At 39.6% G+C, this 25655-nt stretch overlaps 1 protein-coding gene across 2 annotated transcripts in view; it reads left to right on the top strand.

Annotated features, from left to right (window-relative positions):
- Window positions 1-24181, top strand: part of MYLK4 (myosin light chain kinase family member 4) — an 81660-nt gene extending 57479 nt beyond the window's left edge. For both annotated transcript variants that reach the window (XM_082297775.1, XM_082297774.1), the window contains 13 exons: window positions 2721-2787; window positions 3240-3708; window positions 4542-4561; window positions 7312-7417; window positions 8264-8357; window positions 9380-9489; window positions 10612-10753; window positions 13026-13096; window positions 13833-13961; window positions 14466-14618; window positions 14964-15036; window positions 16615-16690; window positions 18964-24181. In XM_082297775.1, coding sequence (XP_082153901.1) covers window positions 2721-2787; window positions 3240-3708; window positions 4542-4561; window positions 7312-7417; window positions 8264-8357; window positions 9380-9489; window positions 10612-10753; window positions 13026-13096; window positions 13833-13961; window positions 14466-14618; window positions 14964-15036; window positions 16615-16662 — 1482 coding nt within the window. In that variant the 3' untranslated portion in view covers window positions 16663-16690; window positions 18964-24181. The remainder of the gene's footprint in view (window positions 1-2720; window positions 2788-3239; window positions 3709-4541; window positions 4562-7311; window positions 7418-8263; window positions 8358-9379; window positions 9490-10611; window positions 10754-13025; window positions 13097-13832; window positions 13962-14465; window positions 14619-14963; window positions 15037-16614; window positions 16691-18963) is intronic.
- Window positions 24182-25655: the final 1474 nt, after the last annotated feature.

The following is a 25655-nucleotide window of genomic DNA, read 5'->3' as shown; positions in this document are numbered from 1 at the left end:
CTTTACAGGGTTACAACACAAACTTTTATATTTGACCTTTGTGAAATGAAAATGTAAAATTCATTGAAAGCTTTTGGCTTGTATGACTAGGAAAAAGTACTATTTGCCATTTCCCTATTTTTTTTTAATATTCAAATCATTACAGAAAGGGGAAAAAATGTTTTCTACTAAGAAATATTGATTACAGTCATTTTAGAAAACACAGACTGTAGAAAGTCACGTAACCTGTTTGGGAGGAATAATACATAAATAAATAACACATTGTTAGGGATTAAGTTAAAAAGAGCCTTAAGAAAGCTCTAACAGACTGAGGGAAGAGGAGCGGTGTGAAGAGTAGTTAGGTGGGATAGATGTCTTTAACAAACCACCACACCTTTCAGATGAGATTTTCAAAGTGTCACAGCTTTTGGGAGTTGTGGGCTCTCAGAGCAGCTGCTCAGCTGCCTGGGGCTGGACGTCACGCATGCCCCTGACAAACTACAAGGAGGTCTTTGTACCGCCTGTGGCTGGGATGGGAAGGATAATTTGATTTCTGTCAGCTCTAGAGAACCTGGTGAACCCCCACCCTTTATAGGGGAGAAATAATGAGCAAAAGTTCTTGCTTTTATTGCCTGGTCAAGATTTGGCAAATTGAAGTCACATGTTGCTACAAACAGCAAAATGTGGAGAAAACTGGGTTATTCATGTATAAACTACTCATGTATTTACAAGTACTTCAATATCTAGTCCTTATATTTGTATTTCTTACTCTAGTGTACTCTGGACCCTATATTTATTGCAAATTGATTCTGAAGGATATGAGTAAATAATTCATTTGTATTCTTTTTTTTTTCATTTAAATTAGTATGAACTCCTCATCTGCTGGCATCTGCTGGTAAAATGTCAGAGATCAGAAATGGTGCTTGAATAAACATGGTAGTAATTTATGTAATGCCCTGGCAGTCTCAGGTATTCAGCACTGTGCAGTGTTCCTTCCACTAGACGGATTTTCAAAAGCTGGCTTCTGTATTTCACACCTGCAAAACTACAGCAATATTTAGTTGGAAGTGCCGTGTGTCTGCAATTAATTCTGAATGCAAAAGTGAAACCTGGCCTCATGCATCAAAGAGCTTGGAGGCCATTTCCCTGGTTATTTGCTCAGCTGACTGTGTTTGATCAGAGCTGATGTCCTCAGCGGTACAGAGAGGCTGACATACTTACAGGAATCCGAGTGCATTACTAATTGCCAGCACAGTGCAGAATAAATAAGTCTGTGGCTTTTCCCTATTTTATTTATTTTTTTTATTGCTTTTTAGAGCACTGGTTGATTCCCTGTGTTCCATCTGGCAACATTACATTTATATTTAAGTTCTGTGGGAACAAGGCTCCGATTTATATTTCAAGGGTATTTACCTGGTTGTATTGTGGCCTTTTTCATTTTGTGGCCTGCAGTTTCCTGGGACAAACTGCATCCCAAATAATTGTCAGTCTCAGGTCTTATGCTTACGTTACAGTTTCTTTGTCCCTTGCAGATCAAGATTTTGTGAACAAGTCCTGTTGAAATCGCTCCATGCAGTTACATTCAGTTTGTCTCCACTCTTTTGGCTTCTCATGGAATCTCCTTTCCCTTGAACTCTGTTTATAGTGGATACACATTGCTTTGATTTCATGCCTAATTTCTATATAGCCTGATGAAATTAAAATAAAAAAAATAAAGCATAAAAAAATGCAGAGGGCTTACCAGAACAAATGTTTAGTAATAGGACTGGTTGGTGCCCAGAGCTGTGGGACTGATCACATGGTTAAGACACTCAAAAGTAAGTTCCTGAACGTGTATATTTTGTTGGGATGTGTACAATACTGCTTTAGCTGGTAGTCCGTCTGGAAAGTACTTGGTGGTATCTGCACTTTTCACACTGTGTGGATCTAATAATAATAATAATGACAGTGCCAGTTCCATAGCAACTGTGATAGGAAGAAGGCAGGTGAAAAAAGGAGCACCAAGCAACAGCAGGTACCAGGTTGTGCTGTGGTCACCTACTAAACCAGTCTAGGAGTGGCCCGTGAAAAAACACACCGAGCACACAGCATAGAAACAGGAGTTAATATCCACAAAGGGAACAGTAATTGCAGAGGTGAGGACCTGGATTGGTATGAAGCACCTCTAGATGTCACTGCAACATTGTAAAATGTAGGTAAGAGAAGGGTACAAAGCTGAAGTTACGGGCTTATACGCTCCAAATCCTGGTTACTGTCTCAGTCAGCCCTTAATAAATTGTTGCATCATTTAAAAAGTCATTACCAACGGTTGATTAAACAGCAAGAAAATTTTTGATATGTGTCAGTAAGATCATTACTGAACATTTTACTAGAATATTAAATATTCCGAGATCTGGTTTAACCTAGTTTTTTAACAGCAAAAGCTAGTACAGGGCAGCAGCTGATTCCTGGATTCTTCTTTGGTTTGGTCTCTGCGGTTCAGTTCTGATCCTTTCTAGGCTGTTTTTATGCCAACACTGATGCTGATTACAACCAAGATAATTTCTCTTGCTTTGCACTGGTATCAATTCAATTGGCTTGTAGTGATTAAAATAAGGACCATCATTTATAGAAATGTGTGAGTTAGAACACAGAGAATTTGACCAAAAAAACCCAAAAAACAACAGGCTGTGACTTCATGAGGATGAACAGAACATGTGCACTATATAAATTGACTAATATGTCAATTGCCTTTCCCACAGGTCATCAAAGAAAGGCCACATTTGAATGAAACAGAAACAAAAGAAAAGAAACCACCAGATTCAACAGGTTAGACTATTTTTTTTCTCTCATCAACCTCTAGTTCCTAAGAAATAGAACAGAAATAGCCATGACTTTCCTGAGCAGCTCCAGTGAAGTTGCTTGGATTACATGTGTGTTCATCAGCATAAGTGAGCACAGGGTATCCAACTGTTTGGCAAGATGCTTTGCATGAGGAGTTTATTGACCTTGACTTGGCTGACATTAACTTTGCATGAGAAAAACATTTTCTAGTACTGTGTCTCAAAGAAAGCATTTGTGACCCATGAAATTCCAGTTTTAAATAAGTAGTCTGCTCTTGCTTAGGAGACACTTGTATGGACCTTGAAAGTGGGAGTGGAAAGCAAATGCCTAGTTCAAAATTCAACAGGAGTTATGCTAAGTGTGCAGCCCTACTCTAATACTGTTACTGACTATCAGGAAACCACTGACAGATTCCTTTGTATCCTCTTTACTTATAGATGGGCGCATCCAGCAGAGTGAGTCCTGTTCTCGGGAAGAGGAAGTTGATAAGCTCAACAAGGAAAATGCCAAGAGGGAAAGTTCCATTCTGCTTGAAGTGGATCCTCCCAAATTTGATACTGAAGAGTCAGAGCAGAAAGGAGAAAGTTTGTCTTTAGGAAGCCATTATGAATATAGGAGACACTCTTTTCAGGAATCCTTCACTCCAGAAAAGCAGCAGGAAGAAGATGCTGTTGATGATGCTTGTCAAAAACTAACTGTGCAGGAGACAGAGAGCGAGTCCCCAGCAGATGAGAAGAAGAAGGAAAAAGTGCCTGAAGATGCATTTGAGGAACAGCAAGAGGAGAAAGAGAATAAAGGGGAAGGAAATGCTGATAAGAGTAAAAAAGGTGCTGAGGAACCACCAGCTCCTTCCCAAAAGGAAAATGTGGCAGAACAAAGTCATGATGATGAGGTATCAGAGGGAAGGTAAGATCTGAAATTCAAACTACACATTCTGAAGCGACCCTTGCTTCAAAAAAATGTGTAATTCAAGTTTCAAGTCCAAGTGGCTGATTTGTATAAGTATTGGTGAAAATTTAGCCCAATACAAAAGTGAAAAATATGTTTATGCCTCTGATCTAAGTGAAATGATACTCTTAAAAAAGACCAGCAAACAATCCACCACAAACGGTATTAGCAGTGTGTTATGGTTGTTTGCTTGGGAAATATATCAGGAACACGGGAATTATGTTAGGCTATTCTTTATCTCTGAGGACAATTCTGCCATAGTTTTGTTTATATACTGCAACATCATATAACATCAGCAAAATAGATTAGGCCATCTGCCAACTGGGAATTAACTTACTGCAAAATGTAGTAACTAAAAGGACAACATAAAAATGTGATAATTTGCCCAGGCAATTGACCTGATAAATTTGTTTACTGCAATTCTTTCTTTCCTGGATTTAATAGATAGCCTTTCAGGGATAAACAGGTTTAAGCTCTCAGGAACCTGTATGTACAAAGTGGAATTCCAATGCTTTCCCCTTGCTTTAAAGGTGAGATTGATAGCCTAATGTCAAGTTTAGAAGAACTCAGGTGAGGTTTTCAGTAACTGAGAAACATTTTGCTGTCGTGATTAATGTAAGAGCCATTTTTATTTCTCAAGGTGAATATTAAACCAGTTAATTTTACACCGTGAAACAAAATAGCTTAATGTTATTTCAATGCAATAGCTGTGTAGGCATTTTTCACCTATGTTTCTAAAGTTGCTCTGCTTTAAGTGTACTCTGCACTAATACCATGTTTTGTCCTTGCAGGTGTAAAAGCTGCGAAAAAGGTACAGGAAATTCTAGTTCAATCCCTGGGCAGACCTGCCAATTTGAGCATAGTGATAGCAGTGAGCATCAAGTGCATGATGAAGGCCTAGTCAAAGATGACAACAAAAAGAGCAGAGTAGTTGCAGGAAGCACTGATGACATACGTAAAACTATAAAAAGCAAGGAACTAGCCTAAAGGCAAAGCATTTGATTTCATGGGTATTGCAGCAACGAGCAGAGAGCAGTATCTGTAGAAGTGAATGATTTTGTGATTGTAATTAGTAGCGGAAAAAGGTGTGCATGGTTCCTCTGATGGGAAACAGTTGTTCATGGACCACATCCTAAACTGATGAGAAGTAACATGATTCTGCTTGCTTCCATCTTAGAGGCTTCTGTTCTGTCAGAAATTATTCACAATTAATCTGCTTCTGCCACAATTACTCCACTAATACTACCCTCTCTCCCTTTTCTTTTAACAAAAGAGCTAAAACCCCTAAGTACAGAGTGGAGGGAGAAATTATATCAGGTGCAGCAAACTCGGTCGACCTGTGGAAGTGTTGAGAATGTGTGTTAACAGAGAATCTGCAATGCTGTGGACATAGCCTGAAAAACCAGCTTGCTCATATTTGTACCATTGTAATCTGAAGTGAGAACAACTGCAGTCTGCAAAGTAAAGAAGTACAGACTTTTGTGTGGAAGCCTGAGTGATGCTGTTGAACAGTCAGATAAATGGTGCTCAGGCACCGAACTCTGAAGCAGTGCTCACCACGGTGAGGCAGAGATTTCTAATATTAGACCTCCAGTTTGAGAATTTCGGTGCCTATTCCTGTATGTGAAATTATGGCATGTGAGGAGGTGAAAGACTTGAAGCTATATATGTGTGCATGTGCGTACACAGGTCTCAGGATGAACTTAGCTGCTTTGGGAATGGGGTGAGAGTGTGGGAGGGAAATGTTTATGGCAGGTTTGTGCTAGGTTTTTGTAGCAGAAAACAGGAGATAGCCCAAAAGCTTTAAAATCCGTAAACTGCTGTGAGCCCTGGTAGATAGTTAGGGATGACGTTAAGGTTAGAGTGTCTCTGTTGGAGCATCTTTGATCTGTAATAGAAAGTTGTTCTTGAATAGGGAGAAATCCCCTCTGGTTTGTAGGAAAAGAAAAGGGTCTGTCATGGGGAACATCTTGAAGGCAAAAACTTAAGCATAGTTTTGAAAGGCAGTCAGGCGTCTTTAAAAGAATATTTCCTTGCCCAAAGTTTGGTAATGTTTTGAGCTGAGCTTTCAAAAAGACCTTTTCTTCTGTCACTTACATGCTGGTGCTGATGGAATTTGTGTTGTTAGAGCCAAATTTTGCCTTAGGTTAGAGGTTTTCTTGGCATTTTGTGGGTCTCGGTAACGTGCAAAGACCCATACTTACAGACTTGCAATTCAAACTTTGCAGAATCCCAAGTAGGTGGCAAACTTCCAGAAGCCCCAGCTTTTCACAATTCCTTGACCATGAACTAACTTCCTGACCATGTAAGTTATTAACACTGTCAAAAAAAAATCTAGGTACACAGCTTGTGTCCTGGAAAAATGGACATTCACTGTGAATAAGGACAATCTACGGCTACATTAATGACCAAAGTGTTCCTGCCAGCTACATGCTGTCATGGGGTTTCTTGTTTGTGTTTTTGATCATTTTCACTGGAGTAATGAATGGTTTTAAAATTGCTCAACAAGCCTCACACAAAAAGGAGCTGGCATTCCAAACCAGAGAGCTCATGTTGAAACACTGGGGCTGTAGCCCTCCCAAACGGTTGAAGAAGTATTTGTCACCTTGGTCAGCCAAAGGTCACTCTCAGGAATATCAATCAAATGAAAAACAACGTGGGTATGAAATTGAAGTCACAACAGCCTGCAAAAAGTTCAAATTAGGCATGGAGGGCTGGTTTCTAGCAGGGATTTTGACATCAGGATGGCAGAAAGGTCCATCATGTGGAGGTCCAGAAACCTCCAGAAACCAGAGACCTGCCAAAGCTCCATAGCTGCTGCAGTGTGATGTTGGGAACCATCACTTTTCTGTGCCCCTCTTTACCTCTTATCTGCCATCATTTTTTAAGGACAGAAATTCTTCAGAGCAGCATATGAGTTACCGTGTGTCCTGAACCATATTGGAAACCCCAAGTGCTGTCCGCCAGGGTGAAACTCCCTCATGTGCACAAGCTCTAAATGTGATCTTTAAAGGTGATGACCACACTGTGGAGAAGGACAAGTTTTGTCAATCAGTTAAGAGGGGATTCCTCACTGTGAGCACCAAAAGCTGGGAAATAGCCTCTCTTAGCTGAGCCTGCAGGAGAGTTGTTTCTCTCCCTACCCCACTGGAGAGTTACAGTACATACTCGCCTATTAACTGTCCCCGAGGAGGAAAAAATAATAAAAAAATTCAGAGATTAGTCTGAATTGCAGAAGTCCCTTGTGAGTATGAAGCTACAGTGGTATAGTCTAGTGGTCTTCACTTTGCCTCTCCCTACTGTTGTACAGAAGATGATAGCTTAACAAAAGAGTCCTTGTCTTGGTAGTGTAGCTCCCTAACAATAACCTCTTTTTCTGAGCCAGAGCTTCTGAAATAAAACCCTTCTTCAATAACAGAGAAAGACCTAGCTATAAAGCTTACAGTAAGTGTATTCAGTTCTTAAATGAACTTATCTGGGAAAAAGAGGAACTAAAATATGAGATAAACAAGCACTGCATGTTACCACTCATATGCTCTCTGTGTATTTTGTCTTTTTTAGATGATATTCCTACTCCATCAGCACCATTTGATCACCGGATTGTCTCAGCCAAAAGGGTGGGGATCAGCAATTATTATAATGTCAACGAGGATGAAATTCTGGGAGGGTAAGTCAGGTGAAGTAAATCGACTTGGAAAGCAAGGAGCAAATTTACAGCCAAGCACCCTGGGAAGTCAATGGAGGCCACATGCCCCTCTAGAGCCGAAGTCATGAAAGTCAAAGCTGTTACAGTGCTTTATAGAGGGATGAAAAGAGGAGGCTGATTTTACAGTATGAGTGAATTTTGGCTTACTGTTTGGCACCAGCAGACTTGGCCTTTGTTTGGCATTGTTCTAGGTCAGCCAGATGCCCTCAGGCTTTATGACAGGGCTCCTAGGATGCTGTAATACTTTACCTCAAATTACAGCCAGCAGTATGTAGAGACATGTTGTAGTCTTCTTCCACTCAGTGAGGAAGAACATGCATGTTTTCAGATGGATTAGCAGGCTGATCTGACAGGCCATGCAGTTACTTATCTCATGCTGACATTATTTAGGAGAGTGGGATATTGTAATTTTTCATGGCAGCGTACTCTTGGGTAAGGCTTTGTTTCATCATGAAATCACAACCCTCCCATGGAGGAGAACGATGTGATGGAGAGGGGGAGATGGTGCACATAAGTGAGGCATTATCCTTACAGTACATCCTTGACTTCCCTGGGATTAGTCATTGCATATTATGAGGTGAGTATAGTGAATCACACAAGTGGGGTAGTACCCGATAGAACAGTGTGTGATGTTGGTGTGCCTAAGTGACTAGTAGCAAGTACAATCTACAAGATAAAATAGCAACAACAGAGCAATTGAAATGAAAGCCAGTAGGGAGAGGATAATTTATGGTTGTTTATAGTGTAGTTTACTTTCAGAGTTGACACCTGTACCACTGGATGATTTTTTTTCCTCCTTTTTTCTAGAGGGCGATTTGGGCAAGTGCACAAATGTGAAGAGAAAGCAACAGGTCTCAAGTTGGCAGCCAAAATTATAAAAGCACAAGGTCCAAAACAGAAGGTTGGTAGAGCATGATATTAGTCTTTTGTTCTCCAAGTGGTCACACAGTGTTCTTCAGCTACACAACAGATCATGACCAAGTGTCTCACACACTCATAGGACCTGCTGGATTACCATTAGTTCTAGTTCTATTTCCCTTCTCCTCCAAAACTTTTAGTAGCCCATCAAAGTACTATTTTTGGGGTGTTTTCTGTTTCTTTTAAATCTTATTTTTTTTTCTTTCTGCTTCTAGTTCTATTAGTGTTTTCTTTAATGGTAAAAACATTTGTCAGGCCTGTGACATAGTGTATTCCCTCCCAAGCACACTGTAGCCTTTGCTGCAATGACTTGATTTCAGTGTGGGGGATGCTGATAACAGACATGATCTGGGCTCCTGACATCAGCATAAATGCAGATGAGAAGAATTAGTCTGGGCTGTTCTGCAAACCTCTTGGCCATCTGGGACTGACTTTCACAGGAAAGACAAACATAACCTCTTTGTGTGACATCAGTGTCATTAAAGGCATTCAAGAGTAGGATTTGTCTCAGATAACTGGGGTTGCTAAGATATAGCTGTGGCCAAGCTGATCACCAAGAATCCCTTTAGAGTGAATGGAGAGAGACTGACACCTTCAGAGAATGATTCAGCATGTCTAAAATAGTTGGGCTGAATGGAGGTACTAGTCTCTCTCCTCTGACTGCAAAGTTAGGTTCTGAGGACTGTCCTGGGCTTAGCTTGATTTTGTACACCTACTGCTGTTTGAACAATCTTCCTCTGTTTCTCTTTTCCCTTTACATCCCTGGGAGCTTACCACTTCTTCATGTGGGCTCGTCTTTTCCTTTTCCAGCAAATACCTTATTACTGAAACACCTCACTCAAGCTCTGAGTTCAGTGTATCAGTTCCTATAGCCTTGACCTCTACCACTACAGGAGCCCTGAGTTTGGTTGCCACAAGTGAAAACACGAAATAATGTAGATTTGCTTCAAATGTAGCTTTCTTAGGAAAAAAGGCATCTCAAGCAATACTCATGGCTCTTTACAGGATGAAGTAAAAAATGAAATCAACGTCATGAACCAGCTGAATCATGTGAACCTCATCCAGTTATATGATGCCTTTGAATCTAAAAATGATATTGTACTCGTCATGGAATAGTAAGTGTGTTCTTTTCTTTTCCTTTCTGTGCTTACTACTTTTGCTAGAATTGTCAGCTTCCTTCTTGCTTTCTCCTGAAATTAGAAATGGAACTTCTTATGGGTAGAAAACACATATGAAATATGTTCTTATGAACAAGAGAAAAAAAGGGGAATTTAAGAGAAAAGTTTTCCCATGCAGGCATTTATGCATTTTTTCAATTAGTGTGCCACATTCCTCGTGCTGTAAAACAGCTGCTCCAGTTGAAGATGGAGCTGTGTTACATATCTTATCTTTTATTTGATACTTTAATTTATCTTAGTGTAAGCTAAGAAACAAACCTCTCAGAATATCTCCTGTGAAGCAAACAAGAAGACATCTTACACCAAAGAGAAGCCAGATGTGGGTGTTGTGCCTAATCCTTTTGCTGGGTGCCTGAAAGGATAAACCTGCTTTTATGCTGGATTATCAGGCTAGTTAGGCACAAAATACCTGCCTCAAGGTCAAGTTAAGCAGATGCTGTCTTAAGGAAGCCAACAAGGCCAAAACTGAAACACTGAAAGTCATGGCAGGAGGTTCAAAACTGGGTGAGTTTGACTGTTCTGGACCTTCTCAGATAATCCTCTGAATTTGGTCTACATGGTTAACATATCATAAGAGAAAAGTATCTGTGTATCTATGAACAGATAAACTGGAGGCATACTGAAATATGAAGAGAAATTAAGTAATTTTTGTTGACTTTAGGTAGTTTGAGATTGACATTTTGGATCCTGTCCCTCTTAAACTCAGAGGGAAGAGACCACAGATTTAAATTCAGATTCTCCCTCATGTTGTCTTGGTTTTCCATGGAACTTCATTAATTTCAGTGGTACAAAATGATGACTCAAGACAGCATAAAATTCAAATTTCAAGACTTTCTTGGTTTTCAGTGGCTGGAAGACTGGACTCTCAGGCCTTGAAGAGGTTCAGGACAGTATGCATCAGAACCCAGTTTTTAGAAAGTTCAAATCTGAGTACAAGCTCATCTTACTGAACTTGACTGTGAATGATAAAAATAGTCAATAGCATAATTTCAGCATTAGTCTTACTGTGTGGGACTGGATTTGAACTTGGTCACTGCTTTGTTGTCTTTTTCTCCTCAGTGTGGAAGGAGGAGAGTTATTTGACCGAATTATTGATGAAAACTACAATTTGACAGAGATGGATACTATCTCATTCATAAAACAGATCTGCAATGGAATTCAGTACATGCACCAAATGTACATTCTTCATTTGGATCTCAAGGTAGAGTTTTGAGATGTATGTTTTGTGCAATGACAGATGTGGAAATTCCTATTCTTAATGGTAGGCCATAAAGCTTAGCAGATTCCTGTGGCAGAAACAACAAAGAGCCTTATTCTGCTTTCCTTATTTCAATGCATATTTACTTTAACCACATTGAGATCAGTTAAATTACTACAGGACTAAGTAAATTAGATGAAAATTGTGGTCATATGTCATCAAGCTTCATAGTGCTTAAATTTTCCACAGACTGATTTTACAGAAAGCCAGCTGCTGAGTACAAATACATCGCTATTTTTAATTATAATATTTAGATCTCCAGATACTGTGCAAATATTATTTAATTCAGCTGCACGAGATACGTGTTTTACACATCAGCCATGGGGTGGCAATTATCCCTGTTTTTTACTATGCAGAAAGGCATGAGTGAGTGGAACTAAATTCAAGGGTCATTCAGGATCAGTATAAGGCCTACACAACTTTCTGAGAACTACACTAAACTGCTGCTGTCATGAAAAGGCATCAGTAGACAGCCAGATTAAGGGAAAGTACATTAAAAAGTACTTTCGAAAATGAAAGGAATAAAAATAGTCAGTGGCTAATGTAACCAATACAGTGTGTCTATGTTGGATTAGACAATAACTGCTAGTGTAGCTGAAAGCCCAGAGAAAGGTGACAGATTCTCTACCACGTACTTACACACGTACAAGTACTCTACCATGTACTTGCACATTCTTACTCTGGTCAACTGCAAATGGTCAACTGCCACCCCTTGGAAAACATTTGTTATTGTTTTTCATTAAACTGTACACTTGGGCTGGCTCTTTTTCCCTTAGCCCAAATTTCTATTAAATAATGGACTTGTTTCTTACCTCTATTTAGTGCAGGAATAAAATGGGATGATGTCTTTAGTTTTATGACTGGCTAGAAAGCTTCCTATTGATCCCTGAGCTTTACAATACAGTAAAAAGAAACAAGAAGTGCAGAAGATGGTTTTCTCTTTGGTGAGATTTTTACAACAGCTGCTGTTTTTGGCTTGTAATAACTGAGTTAATATAGTACATCTTTAATGTTGTTAGCATATATATTACTGCAGTGGTTAAGGAAATGAGCAGATGCTTGTTGGGACCTGCTTCAGTAGCCGATCAATGACCAGACTTACTTTTCTCTTTCTCTATAAACATCCAGTTACCTAGAAACTTGTCAAACAGAAGTTCACACAGTTCTTTGGGACACATTAATTATGATCTTGAGATGGCACAGTTTTAGTATGAGGTCAAACTGCTGACAAAAAGATACATATACAATCCAAGAAATTAATCCCAGAGATCTCTTTTCATGTGCATGCCAGCTATGGCTTCTCCCTTCTGTTTTGCTTGTTCATAGATTGCTGTCAGTAACAAATGAGTTTGGGAAAGAAAGCTTGAAATTGAAAGAAAATCATCTTGACCATAATCATCCAGGACCTCAGAAACTATGAACATATGGTGTTTAAAAGTCCTACATGTAAAATGAATTAGTAATGGTGACAAAGGTTAACTAATGTTTTAAGTGTTGAGGGCTGTTTTGTTTCAAAGAGGACTCACTGAGCAGTAAGACAGAGCAGCTAGAAAAGTGCTGGCAGTGAGTATGGGACTGTGTTTTAGGTATTTACATTTCAAAGACAATTGGCCAAATCCTTCTCTCAGTTCCTTCTATAAGAATTTGGAGTAATTCTTGGAAGTTAATGGATTCCTGCCAGGAAAGTGAAGAGTAGCATTTGGCCCTATGAAAATCCAGAGGGATTTAACCTGTGAATCCTATCTTTTGCTAAAATACCTGAGAAAAACATAAACATTTGAGAACTCAGAAATGTAAAGCTGTAAGATAAATTTCAAAGCCCAAAATATTTAATTTTTTTTTTTTTTAAATCAGTGTGAGCTTATCAAGGTCTGTAAAATCACAGACAGCATCCTGAAACCCCTCTTTGGAAGTCTACATTCCCTGTCCCCTTCCCCCTAACGAGTTCTTTATCTGAACTGCTGCCTTATGTCAAATTGAAAAGCTGTGGAGAAGAAAAAGCAGTTGGAAGGCACAAAATGCTCAGCTCCAATTGCTGTGTGACAGCAAGGGGGGGTACCCCTGCAGAGAGATCTGAACAAGGAGGAAAGCAGAAGGTGCTTATGAGATATTTTCACTGTTATTAGTGGTTTTCTCCCTACAGTTTACTAAAAGCCCAGTTCTTCGTACTTGTTTCTCATTCAAGTGTTTTTCTTCCTTTTGTTTCTCTTGGCAGCCTGAGAATATCCTGTGTGTGAACCGAGAGGCAAATCAAATAAAAATTATTGATTTTGGATTGGCAAGAAGGTATGTGCATGTGTTCTCACTAATCATAAATGAATTAGGAAACAATGAAAAAAGTATTGCATCCCTGCAATGATGTATTTGATACATAATGGTCTTCTACTGTTCTTAGGACAAATTTGTTTCTTTTAACCAGGGATATATTTCAATATGGAATGTTTGGAGCTGAGTGAAAAAGATTTGTCCTGAAACCTTCTTTTCAGGTAGAAGGTTGAAAGAGGGCTGATTCTCACTAAGCATACATAAAAGTATCTTGGAACAGCTAAAATGGACAAAACCAGTGGTACATCTTGTCTAGTCTCTTGTCTCCAGTATTAAGAGACTCTTCAAAAGAGAGTGTAATATACTATCGAGGGCTCTTACAATATATTCCATGCTATATCACTTTCTGGTTTAATTAGGTGCTATAACCTCAGTGAAGGATTTACTGGTTAAAAATTTCATGCCTAAGATATGGATGTCCCAAAAGGATTGTAAGAGCTGCTCTGAGAAGTCCTTGAAATATGAATTTCTTCCTTTTTATGGCAGCTGCATTTTGTCCTTGTATGATATACAGCTTGCAAACACTTTTAATTCTCTATATGGCCATATTTATTTTTAGTTTGTACCTCTATCTGTCCTTGTTTTCCTACTGAATTTTCTGTATGCTTCTGGAATTCCTCTAAGCGCTAGATAATTAACAATGCAACTTTAATAAGAATTGTAATTTATGTCCTTTGTTAATGTTTCCACTTCCTAGATATAAACCCAGGGAAAAACTTCGAGTTAACTTTGGGACTCCAGAATTTCTTGCTCCTGAAATTGTGAATTATGAGTTTGTCTCTTTTCCTACAGACATGTGGAGTTTAGGAGTCATTGCTTATATGCTGTAAGTAGGATTCAGTATCTGCTTTGTAAGCTGTTTCCAGGTTAAACTGTGTCAGTCATCCAAGTTTGCTGTTATATTGGAAAAGGGAAAAAATATGTACCCAAAATAGGAAATGTAGACTTCTTTCCAAGTTCCATATTGAGAAATCTCTCCTCTTTTCCAATTGCCATGAACTTTTCATCTTTGTTTTTTTTTGCATATCTCTCAGGAGTGTTTGAGCATCACACTTCCAGAATAATGTAAACTGCTTGGTAAATTCCCAGTGGGTAGAGCAAGAGTGGTCAGAGGTCTAGAAAATATGACCTACCATGAAAGACAGTAATGTTTGGTGTGTTAGAAAAGATGGGTGATTATTTAAAAATGTATGTGGTTGAAAAAATGGGAATGGTCTGGAGACCTTGTTAGACAGTAGTGTTTTGTAAGATAGGCCAGAGTAACAGAACAATCTTAGCTGGCACAAGGAGGGAAAGACAGGAGGACTGAACATATTCCTTTTTACTTCAGCCTCACTGGATTGTCTCCTTTTTTGGGTGATGATGACAATGAGACCCTCAACAATATCCTGGCCTGTAACTGGGATTTTGAAGATGAGGAATTTCGAGATGTTTCTGATGAGGCCAAAGATTTCATATCAAAGCTTCTCATCAAGGAAAAATGGTAAATAATCCTGTATCTTTGAAATGTGTGTGCCATGCCATCATGACACAGTTGTATCACTTGTGCTGCTCCATTGCAGAACTAATATGACTTATCTAAGTTTTTTATGTACACATACAGTATTATAATGACACTTCATTGATGATGTTCATTGTGTCCGTCAAATGCTCTGAAATGAACTGAATACGTTTTTGCTGTGAAACAAGATTTAATTCATCTGCCATCTGTCATACTGTTCTGAAATGACAACATTGCATGATGGCAGAACACATGACCTATAGCAGACAATTGCTGAATTGTAAGATTCTGGGAAAAACTCTTAATGGCATTCTGGTTTTCCTCTAGCTGGAGATTGAGTGCAACTGCTGCCTTAAAACACCCATGGTTAACAGACCACAAGCTCCACTACAGACTCCAGGTCCCTACATTTAAATATCCTTGTGCCTCTGCTGCTGCCCTCTTGTGTTGCCACGTCACTTTGCTTTGACATTTTTCTTAATTTGAGTCTTTGTTGCTGATTCATTTCTTGCCATTGTGAGCCTCATGTATCCCATTGCTTTTTTTAGCTGTTACAATTTGCATGCTCACACTTGCTCATCAGTTCTTGCATGTCTGAGAGGAAATATAAGATCCTGCAATGCTGTGTGTTGCTGAGTGGATCAATTTCTCAGCAAAATAAAAGTATTTGCAAAATGAGCACTGAATCACCATATGAAAAGGGTTTTCCAGCTGGGGATGATTCTTGCTCCTGCTTTGAAAACTCTTTCAGGCTTTGCTGAAGTCCCCCATGAGTGCTGTTAGATTTCATCCTACCTCTTCCGAAGAGATACCTTTCCCAACAGAGCTAGGAACTTCACCTAGTCCATACTTTTGCACTTAAGCACCTTCTTGACCTTCTATGGTAACCAGCTCAGTGGCCAACACAAAAGGAGAGGTTGTTTGCTCAAGCAAACAACTCAGTTGGGCTGAGCTAGAGGAGCAACAAGATTTTAAATCACTTTGGTTATTCCTGTGTCAGTAATTTTTGGAGATTCATGCTGTTAGTGACACCACTGTTGGCTGTTTCTGAGTCCACTCTGTGAGTCAGTGGTTCACAGGGGAATAATTTTAAGCAGGTTTCAGAACTTTTTACAGCATTTGAAGTGCAATATTCACTTCTTCCTTTGCAGGCAAAGCACTTCTGTGTTAAATAAAATGACTGCTGCATTGCCTAGGATGTATATGTCATGGTGCATCTTGATATACGGCCAGCATTAAGAATTAATAGACCATCTTATTAATTAAAAAAATAATGTTATTAAAATAAGAACAAAGATTATTATGATAATCAAGCAGAGGCAGCTCTGCTGATGAGGTGGTGGGATGGACTGAATAGTGTCATGACAGCTCTGTCCTTGCAAGATATTCCTGTTATAGAGTAAGGATAACCAGAATTACTATAAAATAGAATATAAAAATCAAATAAATTATTCTAATTTTCACTTAAATTTACTTTTAGTTGTAATCTCCCCGAACAGCAACTCCCATGAGATTATTAGAAGATTTGTAAGTGTGTGTGCACAGTAAAAATAGGAGAGTTTATCATGGTTAATGTATCTTCAGAGGTTTTCATAGGGTACCATTTGACTCCTTTAGTTGGGCTCCAGTTTCAGAAGCTCTGATTTCTTCAATCTGGGTAACAGACTGGCTTTTTTAAATGCTGCAAGAACACAAACTGCTGTCCTTCTTCCTATCACCAGTTTTTTCTCAGGAAAGCCTACCCTAATGCAAAGCTTATAGCTCATGTTTTCCTTTGCATCTTCTCCCCCAGTATTTGTTTTTCAAAGCTGTGCTTTGCAAAGTAGCTTCACTAAACATGCTGATGTTGCAGTGTTCTTCTGCCATTACCTTAAGTAGAGGTAAGGTATGATTGATCTTCAGTTACTGCTCCAATAATGGCATCTTGTTTGTTTGTTTGTTTCTTTCTTTCTTTTATTTTCTTTTCTTTTTTCCTTAGAAAAAGGCTAAAGGTGACTGTGTGTCTCAAGCACCCCTGGCTCAATAACCTCTCTGAAAGAGCTGCCAAACAGAAGGTTTGTTTCAGGTCCCAAATGTTCCTTCAGATGTAAAATCTGTAGGCCCTGTGGAAGGGATCAGTGGGCAGCTGAAAACCTTGTATAGTCCAAAGGGCACGGTCCAAATTGTATTTACCACCACCATCCCTGCTGCTGTCTGGAAAGCATTCAAAATGTAAACTGGCTCTATTACTTATACCAAGTAACAGCAATGTGCAAAATAATTAATGGGTATGGAGCCATATGTGCTGCAAACCCTTGCCATTTTAGAGGGAATGGTTATGCTCCCACTGGCTCTCATGGGGCAAGATTTCACCCAATAATTTTTCAGTGTTGAAAGCTTTCGGGTTTTCATGCTGTGGTTAGAAGTAAAGTTTAAAAAGGGTAGAAATATGAAAAGTAATAACTTTTTAGCAGAGGCACGGGCCAGACCCTCGGGGCAGCTTGACTAACTGCAGTGAAATCAAAGCAAGGTGTCCCCTAAAAGAAGCTGCTCCACGTGTCCGAGGGCCCAGTTCTGACAGGGCACTTACCTTCCCTTTTAGCAACCCAAACTATTTTGACAGAGCATCTCTCTGTCCTATTTCCCTGGCTCCTTGTCTTTGCCCTTTCATTAACAAACAGTTCATTAGTGGTTCTCATGCTGGCTTGCTTGCCTCCCCTGGGGATCAGGGAGCCTCAAGTCTGCTCTCTTTTTTCTGTCTCTGGTCCCTGACTCACTCAGCCACTTTGAAATTGCGCTACTTCAGGCAGTGAAATGTCTCCATAAACTAGTACTCCAATTCCCACAGCCACTTTCACCAACTACCACAGAAGTTGGTGGCTCTGTTCAAGGACCAGGGGAACTACTCAAAGGTTCTGGAGGCCATCTCTGGGCAAAACTCAGTGGAGGGTCAAGATGTGAATTAGGCTGAGAACACACACATGCACTGTAAAACCACTTCCTTTTAGTAGTGCGTCATGAGTAACAACAGGATGCCAAAATAAAAGTAGTCCACCTTTCACCACTACCAAGTTTTTAATGGTGCCATCATCCATCATCTGCTTGGTAGGGCAAGTGATGGAAGGACTAGCGTTTTTTTGCAATGAGTTTTTTCCAGGAACATGTGAAAAAGAGAGTATTGTGAAAGGTTGGAATTTTTGTTCTAAGTAAGATTAGAGCAGATTTTATACAGTGTAGTGCAGTAACACAGAAGGTAATGATCTTTATATGAGCTATTTTGGGGATGTGAAGACGCCTTTCCATGATACAGTGGAAGCCAGTAAGGACTAAAGCACCATTATTACATTCTACTTGCTCTCTGAAGCCGTGTAACTTCCTGATACGGTAATATCTGATCATCAACTTCTGGAGTGGAAATCCACTGGGAATTTATACCTCTTGGTGATCCTCAGTACTCACCCTCACTTCACTGGTGCTGAGACAGATTCCATGAAGCTTAGATCCACTCACCTGTGTGCTTCTACACAGTAGTTTTCTAAACAGCTTTTCCAGCCCTGACGCAAGACTGGTGTTTGTATTTCCCATTTCAAGCCACTAACTTGTGGCAACAAACAAGGCAACAAAATGGTGAAAATCCTCCCTCTCTAATGCAGGAAGCATGGTATTACACAATTTTCTATTACAACCAAAGTCAACTTTAAGATAAATTGAGTGTCCAACAGCAGTCAAAATTATTTTTAAATAAACTTTTAATAGCTTTGTAACATAGTAACCTACCCATGATCTAACTTGCAGGAAAATCTGGTTTTGGCTTTTGCAGTGTTATTTCCTCTGTGTGTGTTTTTCTTTTTGGAGTTTATTTGAATTTACTTAATGAGTGGATCTAAAGTCATGGCTGTGCTTTATTTTTAAAGAATCCCTTTAGCTGTTTTTTTCAGGCAAGTAGTATGGTTACCACATTTAACCCAAAATAATGCACTCAAGTACCAGTTGATTTAGACCTGGCATTATAAATGCTTTCAGTGGTAACACAAATAGAGAGGTTTGCAGCATGCCTTTGCATACTGTGATCTGTATGACAAGAGAGGCAAAAAAGGCAGAGTAGCTGCATTTCAAGAGAGACCTCCAGGATCAATTCTCCACTTAACAAAGAGGCATTTTTTTTTCATATTGTATAAAACATTTCACAGAAAAGGTGTCTGTGAGAATCCTTTGTAAGCAAGGAGCTTCAGTGCTGCTTTCTTTTCTTCATGCACAAAGAAACCACCATGTGGTCATCCTAGAACACTTAACCAAATGAAAAATATACTGCTGAATTAACTGGATTCTTTTTTTGTTTATTTTGCAGAAAAGCTGCTGTGTGGTTACTGCTGCTAAGAGATTTGAAAATATCAGCAGTCTCGGTGCTTTACCCCCCTGCCATGACTGAGACTTCTACTAAATGGACCAACAACACTTTAGTTGCAGGACAAGTCCCAGCACTGCGGAGCTGCTTCTTCTCTATTCAGCTGTTGAAAGAAGGAAAGTATTTCTCCAGGTTGTAGGAGCATATTTCTTCTGGAGCAGCATGTTCTCCATGCCTGCAAGTGCTACATTAGCTTGGTTTCATAATGAACTTTTCTCTACCTAGTCTTATATCCTCATTTACGTATCAAAGGCTCTTTAAATTATCTTGTAAAACTAACTGTTTCTCATCTCAGCCCAGAAGGCAATCTGTTACTATGTTGTATCTTTGGCCAAGGTTCATTTGACACTGGAGTCAAAGAACTTAAAAAGCAAAAAAAAAACCAAAAAAACAAAACAAAACAAAAAAAACCCAAAAAACCCGCAACAAATTTAAAGCTGCCTTATGTAGAAGATTTGAAGTTTGTTTTTCCTGTCACACTAAAATGAGTTAAGGATTAGCTCAACCAGAGTTAAAGCCATGTTAATGTAACACCAGTGAAAGGGAGAAATGAGGCTTTCGTTGCATGTAGGTGAATTTGCTGCAACTGTGATATGGTACATTTCAGGAATTTTTAGCCTGATGAATTACTGCTTGCTGTAAATACACTTGGGTTAATTAAACAAGAAAGAGAACAAGGCGCTATTCACTTGTACCCATGCAGACCCTGTTCTTCAAAACGCAAGTATAATTCAAAGTTATTTTAACCGAGGGTGATTTTATATCAGCTAATCTGTTTAATGCTAATTTAATTGATTAGGACCACTGCAAAGAGGTGACTCAGTGCTTTGCTCATTATAACCTCTGTCTACTGGCTCAAAAAAAAAATCCTCTGTATTTCTAAATTTTCTTATCTTGCTCCCAAGCCTCTCTGATTCTTAACTGGGTAGAAAAATGGAAGTCAGAACAGCTGAATTCTTTACTTGAGATTGTTTGAGTATGGCTTATCATTAAGTGAATCTGAGCCTAAATTGCCAAGGCTCTGAAGTTAAAATAAGAGACTTATTCCCTGCTGTATATGGCTTTCTTACTGCTTGGTTTCAGAACTACATAAATGCAAATTGTAATGAGTATTTTATTTAATCATGCTGTTGGGGTGTCTTTACACTGTCTTTGCTTTATCCAGTTATGATCAAACCACATATTAACATAGCTATCTCTATATATTTATCTATGCATTGCATAAGTTTATATATTTAAGTTCTGTCTTTTTAAAAAAGGGATCAACATAAAGACAAAACAGTATTATTCATCACCATGCAATGAATTGCTTCTCACACCTTTGTCCTTTCTGGATAGCATTCATTTTGAAATAAAAAGGGGCCCATTAATGGGACATCATGGCCATCACACTCTCTACAGCCAGTTTGATACGATGTTTTAAAATCATTGTAGTACCTCTCTTAAGACTGCTCCTGCAAATGAACCGGGCTTCTTACAGCTGTGACATCATGGTAGTACTGATGTGTTGCACCAGAGGTTGCAAATACTGCAATCACACACTGACACACCATGTAACTTTTATACAATATAGAGCACTGCCACCTTCAAGTCCTCATCTGTAGTCTTAAGTAAACTTTGACAAGCAGAAACAGAAGTTTCTTTGGGAAAAGACTGAGCAGTCTCAAAGCAAGAAAAGGAGCATATGACTTTTAGATAGAAGCTGGGCTGCTTGTTTTTAGTCACCATTTATTTTTGCCTGTACAAAAAAAAATAGAAAAGCTACCTTTCTGTTAGGGCTGGAGATGCCACTCCTCTTCTGACTGTCTTCAAGATATTGTAGCTTTCTGTACAGTAAACAACTCAGTGCTCAGACTCAAATGCAGCAAACCACTTTGGAATGACAGGATCTCATTATGTACTTTAGTGCCACTATTGTAGAATTGGATCAGAGTTTTGTTTTTCCTGTGGTAGATTTTACATGGATAGGAATAAATTATATGTAATTTTGACTCTTATTACCTATACTAGAATAATAGTGTGACTACAGTCTTTTCTGCTTTGTTGCTCACTTGAATTAAGAGGATTTATTATTTGTTGATATATACATCTGAGTAGTAATTAAGAGCTTAGTGCCATTAAGATCAGCCCAGTGTTAGACTGCATTGCACTGAGTCAGCCACAAATCCTCCAGGAGCTGTAGGAAAACATGGCCTCTGTTGAGCACATCCCCCAAGTTCATCTGTACAGTGCTCTGTCAGAAATAGAAGCACATAGGAGGATAGAAGAGCTGAATATATTTCCCCCACCTCGAGAATTTAGACATGAGTAGAGGAGGGGACCCCTCAGCAGCCTCTGGCTTGTGCAACGGGGCAGTGTGCTAACACAATCAAGGCATGTAACTTCCATTCTTAATAACGTGGATAATGATGGTCACACTCTAGAGTCTTGTCTGTAAATTGTCCCACTGTTTCATTCTTGGAACAGCTCCTGCAGTGGGGGTGAAGTTGAGGGAGGGACAGTCAGAGGAGGTTGGACTGAGCAAGTCTCTGCAGTGACTGAAGGTGCCATTTGGTGCCCAGGGTTAAACCCAAGTGTGGACCTGCAGGTGTGCAGTGGAGGAGGAAAGAATCCCAAGCACATTTCTGCTTTTTGCTCCACAGACGCTGGATTTACAGCACGGAGTCAAAAGGGAGGTACATTACCTAGGGCCTTATTGTTACCAAGGGTAAAAAATTATACTGCTGTGTAATCATTACTGCTGTGTATAGCAATGTGCCTGAGAAAAATGTCTCCAGAGATGTTCATTTTTGTCTTGTATCCACCTCAACATGAGGAAGAGCTTCTTTACATTAAGCTGATGGCAGAGCACTGGAACAGGCTGCCCGGGGAGATCATGGAGTCTCCCTCTCTGGAGACATTCCAAACCCACCTCAATGTGTTCCTGTGTCACCTGCTTTAGGTGACCATGCCTTGGCAGGGGGATTGGACTGGATGATCTAGAGAAATCCCTTTAAACCCTAATGATTCTGTAATTCTGTGATCTTTTATGGCTGTTGTAATTTTAGTTAAATAATAGCTTGAGACAGATTCTTTTTAGTGGCTTCCTAATTGTGTCTTGTTGCACTTTGAGCAGCATGCTGTTTTGTGTGTGTTCTCACATATGCAAGTTTGGTTTGGGTTCTGTTTTACTTTACCCTACCTCTGGAAACGTTCTAGGTTGAGTTGGACAGGGCTTTGAGCAACCTGATCTAGTGGTAGACATCATTTCTCACTAAGGGAAGGTTTGACTAGATGACCTTTAAAGGTCGCTTCCAGCTCAAACTATTCTATGATTCTATGATTTTATGATTTAAATGTGTTCTGTAATGACTAATAGCTAAAGCCTGCTGTGTTAAATTATTGTTCTGACACATCATCATTTATTTTCTACTAGGTCATAATAATACTAAGGCTACTAGGTTCTAGTAAGTCACCTACGTCTGTGTGAGCGTGCTTATAATTTTTGCTACCTATTGGTTTATGTGATTGCATTTGCAAGCTGTGAATTGCTGTGCAGGTTTGGGTGTGAAAGGCACTGTTCTAGCTGTTGTTATTCCATCTAACTGTATACTCATGGACAGACGGGGATGACTGGAGGTGCCTCAAGAATGGTATAGAAACACCAGTTGTGGTGGGAGGGATAAAGTGCCCAGACACAGCCTTTGTTTTGTGCACACCATTGCATTCTTCCTGACATGTAAAAATTAAAGGCCATATCCTGGGAACATGACAAGTGTCGGCACTCATAAGAATTAGGATGCTGTTATTACCACTCCTATAGATGCAGCAGGTATACTGGATGCCAGATATACTAGAGTAGTCTAAAATTGACATCAGGATTAGAGGCAAATATACTTGGCACAAGATGGGACACCAGTGGTTTTTCAACTGTCTTTGTATGTTGTACATCCTGAAAATTATGAAATGGGTAAAAACCTCTTCTGCAGAAAGATCTCCATACTATCATGTCCATGTTTGTGAACACCTGCAGTGAGTTGCTCCTCTGGGTACCCTCACGACATAAGCAATTGGCAACTTGGATAATCCACGCTGGAGATTACAAGAGCAGCTTCTTTTTAATTTAGTTTTCATATTCCCTTCAATATTAGAAGCTGAATAAAGTTAAAGCCAAGCTAAATTATTGATTCCAACCAGGAATAACAGGATAGCTCACAGAAATAAATAAGGGAAGTGCTAGGTCCACCTTCTGTGATGTGATTAGTACAAGAGCCCAGTTTAACCACCCCACCTTCCCGCCAAAAATATCTACTTTGCACCAGTGATGATCAGTAGAAATAAAAAGAATCTTAATATTCTTAACAGTGAAGGAATCTCAATCAAGAAATAGTTTTTCTTCAGTGGTTAAATTGCTGCAGTAAGAGTCAAGTTATTTTAGCATTTTCAGTTTAATGCTGGCACTATAAATCACTGGCAACCTCTTTCAGCAAAATGGCCCCCACCAGGAGCTCTGTGAAAAGAAGGTGTTTGTCAGCTCTTCTCCACTGATGGAGACCTGGAATCATTGGATTCTGTTCCCCTGGATCCAGTGAGCAGGGCAATTCTTAACTCGTGGACTTTCAAAAACATGGTAACGGATGCAGTTTTGCACCCAGAGTAGTGATGAATGAATGAATGAGCACCGATGCTCCAAACTCCTTCCAGGAGGATGATGCATCATCATGTACTACTTTTGTCATCACTGATACATACTTGTTGTTGTATCTCCTGTGAATAAAACTAAACACTGCGTGAATCTGTTTAGGAATGCTGGACTGTTTCACCTTCCATGAAGGCTTGGTAGCTGAACAACTAGCTACCTGTTTCAAACTTAGATGAGGACTGGTAGAGATAGTGCTTTGTAAATATGTTGCTTAGCTGTGTCCGTAGAGTTAGCAATCATATTTTGGTGTGGCAGAACTAATGTTTGTGTACCCCACGGCAACTTCCCTTGAAATTAGATGACAGGATGTGGCAACTAAGCCATGAAGCATGTGGATTTTCATGTACCTTATCACTTTGGTTTGCATATCTGGTTTTGTAGATTAACTCATGTATCTCTGGTATGTGTTCTTTTGTGAAAATCATGAAGAAATCTTGTAAAAAGATGAATGAGGAATAAATGCTGATTTTGTTTACTCCAGGGTTTTTGTTTGCTGTATTTAATGTGCCTTTTTTCTTTATATTAGTGACAGAAAGAAGCATGGCCTTTTTCCCAACTACTGTCTCTAGATAAATGAAGAGAAAAGTAATTTCAATTTAAACAAATGTACCTACATCAAAGGTTGACTCAGGCTCACAGTTTGTATTCAATCCTTGTAATAAAACATTGGCTGTCTCTGCAAGTAACTGGGACTTAAGGTGCTCTTGACTGCAGTCTTGCTGGAAGTCCTTAAGACCAGGTTACTAAGGAGGAAATTAGAAATTACTGAAATTTCTGGTGTTTGGTCACTCAAGGGACCTGGTGTACTTTTCTCCCTAAATTGTCACACTTACACCACTGGCCTATTCAGTATTGCTGTCTGGGGAATGCACTTTAACCTTACGCCATCTAGGAGTTCATCGACTACCAAAACAGTCTGGAATCAGAAATATTGTTTCCCACAGAGTTAAATCAAATTTCAAGTGGGTAGCTAGTGAAAAAATAAAGAACAAGAGTAAAAATTGAGAAAAAGGTTACAGGGTAAGAAATCAGGAAACAACCTCTGACTGGCACTGGCCTATATTCAGTCAGTAGCACTTCTTCTGGCTGGTTTACCCACAGGTCTGGTTGCAGAACTTGAGACATGCACTGTACTTGTGAAACAACTTCGGCTTCTTACACTGGAAGGCTCCCATTTAATACCAGCCTATATCTGACAAGCCTGAGGCCTGCAGGTGTAAGATCTAAGTGTACAAGATGACACCCTCCTGATGAAGCCATAAGTTAAATCAACCAAAGGGTTGGATTCATTCTCCAGAGAGCTCAGTGCTCCTGGCTGACATGGAACAAAGACATCGCAATCTGCCTGGCAGAGCTTGGGGGCTGAAGGAACCAACAAGAGAACAACTTTACAGTAGCCAAGCACAGGACATGAAACTGCTGCCCCTTTACACCTGCCCAGGGCAGCCCCAAGACCACCAGCCATTTCAACAGGAGCCCAGGTTAGCAGGTTAGCCCAGGCAAAACCTGTGCTCCAGCGTCTGTCCACTCGGGGCCCTGGGGAGTTCAGCCCAGAGCGAGTTCCTATGCATGACCAGGCCTTACACAGTTGTTCTTCATTTGCCTTTCTTGAAACCAGTTGCTGTGTTTTAGTTTTCAGTGGCTTTGACCCTGGTGTAGGAGTTTTTGTGCAGAAAATATTAACATCTGTGCTTTAAAACTGATGAGGAATACTTTGCTGTAGTACCTTGGTCCTCTCAACAGCTCCTGCTAAATGCATGCCACTGGCAAAATAAAATAAATGGGGCTAAAATGACGCTCAGCTCCCTCTATGTGTCTGTAAAGCAACTCCACACTTTTAAAATGTGTTCCCTAAGTTCATGTGGTTAAAAATATGTTGACTACAGGAAAAAAATCCAACAAGGGACATTCATAATTCTTCATTAATTAATAGTCAACCCTTTTTCTCCCCCAA

The sequence above is a fragment of the Coloeus monedula genome (assembly GCF_965178545.1).
Source record: "Coloeus monedula genome assembly, chromosome: 1".
Classification (NCBI taxonomy): Eukaryota; Metazoa; Chordata; class Aves; order Passeriformes; family Corvidae; genus Coloeus; species Coloeus monedula.
The sequence above is the reverse complement of the archived record's forward strand: the minus strand, read 5'-3'. Positions and strand labels throughout refer to the sequence as shown.